The 11,322-nt window shown below is 54.1% G+C and overlaps 2 protein-coding genes across 2 annotated transcripts; one reads left to right on the top strand and one right to left on the bottom strand.

Moving 5' to 3' along the window:
* Positions 1-3,281: 3,281 nt before the first annotated feature.
* On the top strand, positions 3,282-4,253 carry IUM83_04797 (uncharacterized protein; the record flags this gene model as incomplete). Its single annotated transcript, XM_067928894.1, has 4 exons — positions 3,282-3,435; positions 3,495-3,872; positions 3,939-4,013; positions 4,090-4,253. 4 exons carry the CDS (start codon positions 3,282-3,284, stop codon positions 4,251-4,253), a joined length of 771 nt encoding a protein of 256 aa, XP_067796092.1.
* Positions 4,254-10,161: 5,908 nt separating this feature from the next.
* IUM83_04798 (Transposase) lies at positions 10,162-10,908 on the bottom strand (the record flags this gene model as incomplete). The annotated part of the gene is made up of 1 exon (XM_067928895.1): positions 10,162-10,908. The coding sequence occupies one exon, from the start codon at positions 10,906-10,908 to the stop codon at positions 10,162-10,164; it is 747 nt and encodes a 248-aa protein (XP_067796118.1).
* Between the last annotated feature and the right edge of the window lie 414 nt (positions 10,909-11,322).

Here is an 11,322-nt window from a genome sequence, read left to right on the forward strand (position 1 = left end):
GAGCACGCGGTGTCGTCCCCGACGACGCCGTTGTTGAGGAAGCAACATCGCGCTGCTCCTTCACGATGAATCCCAGAGCAACACCATGTTGCTCTGTCGGCGATAGCGTACGCAACATTGTGGCTATCGCCGCTTCTCCAATGACTGTTGACAGTCGTTGGAGGGCTTCCCACTCTGGATCCGACAGGTGGGGGCAGTCCGCGCGTGCAACATGAGTTGCAGGCGTATTGGAGCTCTCCATGGGCACCTCCGTGCTCATGTGGTTCTCGGCTCCGCGTTCGTACACCTCGTACGAACGTCAAGTAGTCGGTCGTTGGACGGACTACAAAGTGCTACCAGGTGTAGTGGGCCTACTTTGGCTCACTACTTTTGCTTACGCGTTGCGCTACGTGTATGAGGAAGCGTAGGGGTTTATTAATAATTTGAATTAATTATACTTGAGTCCACAAGTATAATATAAATCAAATAAAACACCAAGTAGGTAGTTTAAGGTAAAATGAGAACTGTATTGTTTTGTGAATTGATCTTCCTTCTAAATCTGCTAAAACTGTTTATCATCTATGAAAGGGTTGGCAGCGGCTGGCTGTCAGAGCCCCGCTAATATGCATGTCTCTGATTGGTAGAAAGCAGCATCTTTCTACCAATAGGATCTTTGGGTATGTGTGGACCACTAATTGTGGTGGTCCACTTCAATGTATCCATTGGTGTGTCTTACACCAATGTGAGGAAGTATCTAAAACCTTTAACATATATTTATCTGTTAAACCATAAGTGACAAATGTCATGCACAAGTGACAGTTGTCACTTGTGACCGTTATCGTGCACAAGTGACTGTTGTCACTTGTGTGTGTAACCCCGTTACAAGTCGTCATCGACTTAGGCAAGTCTATGGTGTACGCAGCACCGTGTCTGCTGAGGACCGTGAAAGGTCCAATGAAGCAGTGCTTCAGTTTGTTGCTCTCGACCGAGCTAACTGTGTTTAGTGGTAGGTTTCTAGTATCTAGGAAAACTAAGTCCCCACCTTAAACTCGTTTAACCATTTTAATCCGAAGATTTTTACGGATTCTCCGTAACCCTTAATATATGACATAACGTATGCCGGGAAATCAGTGCTATATACGGTGTTTGAACCCTATTTAGGTGACACGTGGATCAACGAGGGAATGTGGTTGTTTGATTTCAGGTGGTGGGCAGAACAAAACCTGTCCAAAACCCCTCTAATTGCGATCTCCTTGCAAAACCGTTTCGGGAATGACAGCGACGAGCCAGTGGAAGCACGACAAAACGACCGTCATTCTGGAAAATCCAACCCTGTGTTCATCATTTCATTTTGCGTCTTACTCTTCGTCTCTTTCATCACTAACTTCGGGTCTACGCTTGCTAACAAACTGGATCTTGTGCTGCAGGTTAGCAGCGATAGCGGTCCCATTCTCCCATGTCTGGTGCCAGATCTGGTTGCAGGTAAACGTGCTGCCCTGGTCCAGCCGGCGAGCCTTGTTGCATACCGTGACTCTGCCTCTCTTTGCATGAGAGCAGGTCGCGCAGTAGAAGCTAGTTTCAAAGGTCCGGACATCCGCACCAGCGTACACAGAACACACCTTGCAGAGCCACTGCCTGCGCTTAGCTCCATTCATCTCCTCCGTCTTCTCCAGCGTGTGCGCCTGTTGGGGAAACGGCTCGGTGTCCAGGTCCGCCAAGTCGTCGCCGGCAACGAAGTCCTCGCTGCCTTGGCTCAGCAAGTCCACGTGCAGGCGACGCATGAATGCAGCGTGTGTCAGCACTGGCTTGTTTCGTTGCTTCATATCTAGCATGTGTATGATAAATGCGTTGACCATAGCGATGTCCACAAACCCGAGGAATATAGTCTTGTAATACTTGCGCATTCTGATAGAGCGTTGAATGGAGTACCGTTGTAGCCCTAGCTGATCATGCACGCCGACGCCCCCTATAGCCTAATGATAATCGCGCACCATGCGAGGACATGGGACCTGCGATACAGAGCTATCTGCCTCGCGTCGGGTCACTTGGGTCAGGTGGATGGAGCATCCTGTAGCTAGAAACCGCACAGGCTTGTTGTCCATCCACAGCAAGGCAACAAACTCGGGGCGGTTACGCCAAATACCAATCCGATAAGTTCCTCGTGGCATCCGCTTGGGACATCGCTTTGGGTGAACTCAATCCCCAGGCACCAACCCTTGCAGTTCTTCCGAATGGTACCGACGTGATAGTGCCCCATACTCATGAGCTAGTGTGGCAGTGGGATGGATGTGTAGAAGTTGTCTGTGCAGATGAGACGTTGAGCTGGTTGACCACGTAAAACGTGGGTGAGGTTGGTCACTACAACTCGCGGGGCAACACTGTCTTCATCGACGTTAGCCTTCCCACAGTATATGTCCAATCTGTAATATAGAATCACGATGTCAGTATCATCCGGAATTCATATTGTTTGTTGTACGGAACGTCCCGAACACATTACAGATTCTCCGTCTTGCACTAAAACGGACAGACTTCAACATGACGAGTTGGAGATGTTTGATGAGCGTAAGTCTCATGGAGTGATGAAAGACGCAGCACCTTTTTACAAGGACCCGACAGGCCCAACACGGGTGGCATTAGCCTACGCTGAGAATCCTCTTGCCATCTTCTACTTTTTCCTACCGAAGGAGTTGTGGAGGAAGGTCGCCGACGAGACTGATCAATATCGACGCGACAGTATTGACGAGGCGGCGCGAGGTATGCGCGCGCGAGCACAACAAAAACGGCTGTCAACGCCGTCGACAATCGTGTTGAGTGTGAAAGGTGAAGCTCCAGCAAGGTGAAGCTCCAGCGCAAGAACGCCATCCAGCCACACGAGATCGTGAGGTTCATCGGCCTTCTCATTGCTCGCACGCTCGAACCACGACGTGCGAGCCTGAGCCGTCACTGGGTAACAAAGGTCGAGGGAGCGTTGGCGAGAGGAACTTTCAGTCCGTTTCTAAGTCGCGATCGATTTCACGACATCGCACGGTATCTCCACTTCAACGAGAACGAGTTACAAGCCAAGAGTGGAGATCGTGCTTTCAAGAGTCGGTCAAGTGCTGCAGAAGACATTCTTCCGTGGCTTTCGACTGGGAGCCCGCATTTCATTCGACGAGAGCACGGTTCCGATGCGCCACCGCCGCAACCCAATGCGGCAGTACATGCCGATGAAGCCAAACAAGTGGGGGACCAAGTTTTACTTGGCATGCTGTGCTGAAACTGCCTATTGCTCAAGGTACGAAGTGCGATTGCTCCGACTTCCCATGTTCGTCGTCGAGAAGACGTTCCAGCAAATTTGGTGTGAGCTGAGCAAGAAAGGATGGAAGTACAAGAAGTCCACTGGTCTGAGCAACGGCAACACGTACCTGCCACCTGCAGGAAACCTCAGAGGCACGGAAGGCGTTGATTTCTTCGAAGGTATGCGAGTACTATTCATTTATGCTGAGGTTTACGGCTAAATGGATTGGTTTCTGTAGGCGAGACAAGCCTTCTCAGTCATTGCCGGCGCCAAAGATGGCTGGCACTTGCCCCACCGCTACCCGCACCTGCCGTGACTACCGCTGCGGCTGCTGTGTCCGGCGGAGGTTGCGGGACGCCCACTGCTCCGACATCTGTCGTAGCTGCCAAGACGTCTGGTGCCTCCGCTGCGGCGGCAACCGTCGATGACAAGACGTCCACTGAACCTGCTGCGACGCCTGGCGAAGGTAGCGATACGCCTGCTGCTGTGGCTGACGAAGAGAACACAACGACGGAGTCGATGCCTACCCATGGTTCTTTGCAAAAGAAGCGAGGGACCTCTTCGAAGCGGCGAGCTTCTGCGTTGACTACGGATGGTTCGAAGCGATCTCGTAAAGGTACGCGTGTACAACGACTGTGTGCCGCCTGATATATACTGGCATGGCTTATTACGTATGATTCAGAATACCCTCTTCCAGGACCTACCGATGATAGTCCGTACAATCCAGAAAAACAGACTACGGGGCAATCGGATCGTGGTAAGTGACGTTTTTGGTATGCGTGCCGCCAATTCATATCAGAAACTGATGGATTATTGTATTACGGTGGTTACAGAACACACTGTTCCGGATACTAGTGGGTCTACTCGGGATAGTCCGGAGCAAGTCAACACGGAAGCTCCGGAAGAGAGCGAATCGAACCGGCACTCGCAAATTCCTGAACGCAACGGCGTTTTGTTGGACGACTTCGACTCAGGAAACTTTCTATACCCCCTCTGAAGAGATCGGCGTCTTGAGCCGACGAGCCCTGACGATCTCAACATTGGCGCCGACGACTGGCTGCTCTCGCTGGATTCTGAAGCTGAAGGTGACGAGGATTCCATCCTCCTTGATGAAGACTCTGATGGCGAAGACAGTGAAGACGGCGGACCTGTCCAGACTGACCAAACCGACGAAGACTTGCCGGTGGACGAAACGCCGACGAAGTTTCATCTATCCGATGCAGTCTGGAGTGATTGCCATCTCTGGAGGGTTGATTTCGAAATGAAGGGCTGAGGGCCGCTCCCGAGCTTCTGGATACTTATATCTGTAACCCTACCCCTTTGCAGGAAATCCCATCTCGCGTACACCACAATTGACCTGCTTAAATTAATCCAATACAAAATCCTATATGCGGAATTTAGATGGCTCCTGGACTGATGTGGACATCGCGGAACAATATCACATCTATAAATTAGATTCCGGATAATCCGTAATGCCGTATTAGTAGGGTTAAGTTTCCTCGTCCCTTTTCGTGTGAGTACTCCTTTTGTTTATCTTGGGCTTGTGCCATTCCATCTCTAGCCCTGCAGATGATATTCAGCCTGTCCTCGACAAACGAGGACAGTTGCTTCCGCAGTGAAGCTGGACTTACGTCCGAGGTGAGGGTGTCGTAACCCATTGTGGTAAAAGAGGGTGAACCCCGTCGACGCGTGCACCGCGTTGTTGAGAGCAAACTCGACCATGGGCAATCGTTCAGCCCAAGAGCGGGGATTCTCCGCGAAGATACTGCGGAGGGTGTCCTCGAGCACTCTATTGACGCGCTCTGTCTGGCCGTCCGTCTGCGGGTGATCCGCCGTAGACATCAACAGCCGAGTGCCTAGCAGGCGGAACAACGTTTGCCAAACGTAGCGGTGAACCGCAGGTCTCTATCAGATTCGATGGTCTCGGGAAGACCATGGTGTCTAAAGACACAGTCCATGAACAGGCGAGCTACCTCGTCGCCAGTGACGGTGTCACGGAATGGTGCAAAGTGGACCATCTTGCTCAGACGGCACACAAAGGCTACAACACCGGTGTTGCCACGGTCATCGGCCGGAAGACCGAAGCCAAAGTCGAGACTCATCGACTTCCAGCAGTCCGCTGGGACCGGCAGGCTCCGTACTGGAGCCGAGGCGTGACCAGCAGGCTTCACCCGCTGGCACGTCTCACACGTGCGGACGTAGGTGGCGACCCACTTGCACATGTGGGACCACCAGAACGTCTGAGAGACGGACGAGTACGTCTTCTCACGGCCGAGATGGCCACTGGACGGCGCGTCGTGCGCCTCCATTAGGATGTTGTACTTGAGGTTCTCGGCGTTCGGCACGACAATACGGGGAGGATCCTCGGGCTCCACCCTATAGTGGAGCAGGCCATCAGATCACTCATAGCGGTGAAGCCGCGCACGCAGGCGAGGCGTAAGCCACTCAGCCTTGGCGTCCGGGCCAGCAGCTAAGAACCGCGCAAGAGGCCCAAGGTTGGCATCATCACGATACGCCAACCGGATGCGATCGTAAAGATCCGTCGTGGTCCAACTAATATGAGCGAGATCGTAGTCGGGTCGGCGCGACAGCGCGTCGGCAAGCACATTCAGCTTGCCCGGCTTGTACTCGACGCGGAAGTTGTATTCCGCGAAGAAGGACAGCCGGCGAGCCTTCCGATGGGATAGATGCGGCGTGTTGACGGCTGTCCGCAAGGACGCGTGGTCCGTATAGACAACAAAGGGCGTAGAGTCCAGTAGGTGCACCCGAATCTTGACAAGGACGTACTTCATTGCGAGTTGCTCCTTGTCGCGAACGGGGTAGTTCCGTTCGGCAGCTCTAAGCTGCCTTGACTGGAACGAGATGACCCGTTCGTGGCCATTATCGTCGGCCTGTAGGAGCGCACAGCCAATGGCGAAGACTGGTGCGTCACAGACGACGCTGAAAGGCTTCGTCTCGTCCGGCAGGGCCAGGACTGGGGCGCGCTGTAAGCTCGCTTTGATGTCATTAAAGGCTCCTGGTGGTGACGCTCACAACTCCAGTCGGCATCCTTCCTCAGGAGATCCGACAGCGGCCGTGCCAGACCCGCATATCCAGCACTGTACTTGTGCAGGTGGTTGGCGAGGCCCAACCACTGGCGTATGGCTTTCTGTGACCGGGGTGGCGGCCAAGCCACAATCGCTTTCACCTTCTCCGGGTCCGCACGGACCCCAGCGTTGCTAACGAAGCAGCCAAGGACCTTAATATCCTCAGCTGCAAACACGCACTTGTCGATGTTGGCGATCAGCTTGTTCGCCCTCATGACTTCAAACGCACGTCGGAGGTGCTGGAGATGCACCTCCATGGCCGCCTGGCCTGCCTCGGCACAGCTGTGGACGAATATGTCGTCAAAGTACGTCTGTGCGAACGCACGCAAAGGTCGGAACAGTTGTGTGACCAAGCGATTGAACGTTTCTGGGGCATTCGAGAGCCCCTGTGGCATTACCAGCCATTCCCAGAGCATACCGCTCGGCGTGCTCACAGCCGTGAGCGAAATGTCGCTCTCGCGCATCAAGATCTGGTAGTACCCATCCACCAGATCCAGTGCACTGTACAATGTGCAACCAGCAACGTTGTTGAGCAACACGTCCTTCCTCGGGATTGGTGTCTGCGCTAGCACCGTCGCGCTGTTCAGCTTGTTATAAGCATGAACCAGACGACACTTTCCGTTCGGTTTACGAACACAGAAGGTGGGCGTCGAGTGCGGAGACTTCGACTCCCGCACCATGCATGCCTTCGCCTTGGCGGCAAAGAAGTCATCAATGACTTCGCATTGCTCCCGGGGAAGAGGCCATTGCCTCGTGACACAGTACTTTATGCCCGGCACGAGGTCATTCTCGTGCCTGATTCCCCTGTCTGGTGGGAGTTGGGACGGAGGGTCCTTCGACACTACGTCCTCAAACTCCTTCACTAAGGGATACACCGGATCCCGTGGATTCTTGAGAATCGCAGAGCCCATGCGCGACATGCGCTGCCTCTGGAACTCCTCCAGGGCGTTCTTGTCCATGACAGAGGAGGAGTTCAACTCCACTGACGTAGACTCCGGCCTTAGGAAGACCAACTTTGAGATCTCCCAGGTCTGCAACTCGGCCAAGAAGTCTTCCATTGCAAGTTCTTCGAGGTTCGGTAACTCTGCAACCTCGGGCAGGGGTGTAAGATGAACAGCACCGGCCTTGACCTGGCAACCGGTCACGCCGTCGAAGATGTGATAGCATACTTCGGCGGCTGGAGCCCAGACGGATGGCTCCAACTCGTTGGTGACGGTCGTCGCCGAACGGACGACTAGGCCCGGCTTACGACGTGACACTCTCGCGTCTACGTCTGGTGGTGCCGACTCGACGGCACCACGGATCGTCTTGATCTCGTGTGGAACTATGTTACCCGCCTTGACGTGTGGAACTTGGTTACCCACTCCAGGAGCGCTCCCAGCGACTCCCGCATCAGTTATGGGCTGAGTGACCTCGTGTGTGTTACCCACACAGGAAGCACCTATAGTGTCTTCCTCATCAGTTATGGTCTGAGCGACCTCGTGTGGAACTACGTTACCCACACATGAAGCACCTGTGGTGGCTTCCTCATCAGTTAAGGTCTGCGTGACCGGACGTGGAACTAAGTTACCCACGCCAGCGCCGACGGCGCCTTCTCTGGCAGCACTTGCTGCCCGCCGAACTGTGTTACCCGCATGTGGACCTAAGTTACCCACCTGGTAGGCGTCGTCTGGCACCCCCACTCCCGGAACCTGGTCGGTCCGGTTACCTTCAGGGTCGACGTCAGTCTCGACGACCCCAATGAACATTTTGGACGCTGCTGCGCCCTGGTGGCCCTCACGGGCGCCCCAGCTTATGTCAGAGGTGGGGAACATGACTAACCAAAGCTCTGTCAGAGCGCAGGGGACGGCTTGCCCCAATGGCCTTGCCGCACCTGTCGATCCAAGGCTCGTGTTTCTCTAACCACGGCATGCCAAGGATCAAGTCGTACTTGTCCATGTCTAGGACCAATAACGGCTCCTTGCTGTCAAAGGCTTCGAACCTGACAGCCAGGTCCATGTGCACCCGAGTCACTTCTACCACCGTACCGTCGGCTAGCCTTACAGAGACCAGCCCGTTGCCTTTGCTGCCACGTAGAGCATCGACATACCTGTCGCGGTTGCGCGCGACTATCTGGCGGCGCGAAAAAATTCTTTGACGCCCCAGAATCGATCAAGATTCTCAAGGGATGATCGTATCCCCGTACACTCGCGTGCACCACGAGCAGCCCACCACTGCCCTTCTCCGCTTCAAGAGTGCATAGATTTTCAGGGGCTAAGGCCCCACGGCACGCGCCACCCGCAAGCCCCTCATGAAGACTTAGGAACTCCTCAGTAGCGCCATGCCCCTACTGGTGCCCTGCGTTCCCCTGGTCCCTGGGCCGCGTCTTCTGCCAGCGACCCTTAGACCCATAGGGCTTCGAAGAGCACCCCTTCTTTTGTCCTCCCGCAGGACAGGCACGTACCATGTGCCCAAGCTTGCCACAGCCGAAGCAGCGAATGTAATTCTGCTCGGCCATTACCAAATCCATGGGACTGACCCATTGGAGGTTCCATTGGTAGAACCACCATTCGGTGCACCACCCGGCACAGGGTTGCTTTGCCATACCGCGGCGGGGGTACGAGCCTGTTTGTGGCTGTACGCCTCCTGGAGGGCGATCCGTATCTCCTCTTCCATAGTGCTTGCTTGCAGCCGGAACAGCTGCGTGCGGGCTGGGCCAACACGCAGACCGTCCATGAACACGGTCACCTTGATGTGTTCGGGCAGGGGCGTTCCCGCCAGCGAGGCTGTGAGTACTCTCATTTCTTGTATGTACTCGTGCAGCCGCGCCTTCCTTGTTTGCATACGAGGAAGCGCGAGCGCTGGCGATACTCATAGTTCGCCGGAAGGAACGTGGCCCGCAGCTGCTCACAGAGCTGGGACCATGATGCAAAGTATCCCGGCATTGTCGTTTCGCGCATATACGCCCAACTCTTAGCGCGACCACTAAGGTTGGAAAGCGCAAAAGCGACAGGGAGTTGCTCGTCCGAGACGAGAGCCACGTCCATCGCGAGCTCGACCTCTCGGACCCAGAAGTGGAGGTTCTCACCCTCCTTCCCTTCAAAGGGGTGAACCTTCAACCTCAACGGCTTCGGTTGCACCGGCTTCGGCGCGGCTGAGGGAGCCTGCTGCCCCTGAACATGGACAATGAGTCCTTGCTCGTAGGTGTCGAACGCGCTGATGCGCTCGACCTGCTCAGCCGGCCTCGCTGCCGCTAAGCTACGTAGAGCATCTATTCCAAAGATGCCTGCCATCTTCCGAACTGACTCGAACTGCGAGTCGTTCAAGTGAGGAAACTCACTTCTATCCATCTTGGCTCACTACACGTTGAGACCACAGAGGATTCAGGTAGTCCAATCTACCCGCGTAGGTGTAGAATTGACTACAAGTGCTACCAAGTGTGAAGGGGCCACACGAGCACCTTGCGCAGAGGAAATGTGCTAACGGGAGTATACAAACTCTCAGTGAGCGGCAGTTCACGTGTCCCTGGCCTAAGGGGACTGATTGATCAGAAGTACGGTAGATCTAAGACTGAGTGTATTTACAGTGCTGGCGGATAGTATACTGCCACCTCGATTTTTTGCTTTATTTTATCCAATACGAGGCGTTTGCGACGCGATTTTGTCCAATCGAAAGAGAGCTCTAATACGAAGCGAACGCTACTCGATTCATTTCAATCTGACACGTACTTGCGATGCAACCGTAAAAAATGTTGAAGTTGAAGTTGACGTACCTGGCGGTTACAATACTGGCAGTTCGGTTTGCGCGACTTGTACTGGTTGTTTGACGCTTGAATTGCACTCAGTACTTGGTCTTAGCCCCATGGAGCTCCAGCGTAGCGATGCACCTCTTTGGCATAGACTCAACCAGTTTTGTGATGAAGTCCTGCCCGATCGCAGCCCACGATGCCTTGATCGTCTCGATGAGGTCTTCACGTGTTTGAAATTGTCGTCCGTGAGCGTAGACAGCACGAGCCAGGACCCCCCATATATTCTCTATGGGGTTCAGGTCGGGCGACTTGGCTGGCCAGTCCATCACGTCCACGTTTTCCTCCTTCAGGAACTCCTTCGTGGCCCATGAAGTATGGATTGAGGCGTTGTCCTGTTGAAAGACACACTCTCGGCCGTACACGCGGTCAATGAACGGCAGCAAATACTCTGAGAGAGTATAGATGTACCGCTCACTGTTTTGATTTCCCTCTAAAATCACTAATTCAGACTTACCGCCAGCACAAAATGCAGCCCAAACCATGACACTTCCTCCACCACTTTGGCGAGTAGAGTAGATCTCGGGTTCGCGGCGCAAATCGTGCCAATAGTACTGCACGCAGTCTGGCCCGTCCAGATTGAACTTCTTTTCGTCTGAAAAGACGCAGTTTCCCCATTTTGTCACGTCCCAGGTCACCTTAGCTCGGGTCCACGTGAGACGAGCCTCCTTGTGCTTCTTAGTCAACACAGGCGAAGCTTTACGCTTCTCGTAGTTCATGTTAGGATCCGCCTGAAGGATTTCACGGATCCGCCGCGCACTTACAGGTAGCTCCAGCGCCATTTTGAGCTCCGCAGAGCTGAGTTGACCCTTCGAAGCTTCACGAAGCAGCCGGCGACGTGCCTTCGGCGCGAGCTTTTTGGGTCTTCCCGATCGTTTAACCTTGGTGTAGCCCTCTGGATCAGATAGGAAGGTGTGTACAACAGGTCTAGAACGCTGCACACGTGTCGCTATAGCTCTTTCGTTCAGTCCCGCCTCAGAGAAGGCCGTTATCCGGTGCTGCTCTTCTTCGGTAAGTTTGGCGTTTAATTGCGGTTGCGCAGTGAGCAAGAAGCGGAGTGAGCTGAATCGAGTGGCGTTCGCTTCGTATTAGAGCGCTCTTTCGATTGGACAAAAGCGCATCGCAAAACGCCTCGTATTGGATAAAATAAAGCAAAAAATCGGGGTGGCAGTATACTATCCGCCAGCATTGTATAG

The sequence above is a fragment of the Phytophthora cinnamomi genome (genome assembly GCF_018691715.1).
Source record: "Phytophthora cinnamomi strain GKB4 chromosome Unknown Contig17, whole genome shotgun sequence".
In the NCBI taxonomy this organism is placed as follows: domain Eukaryota; phylum Oomycota; class Peronosporomycetes; order Peronosporales; family Peronosporaceae; genus Phytophthora; species Phytophthora cinnamomi.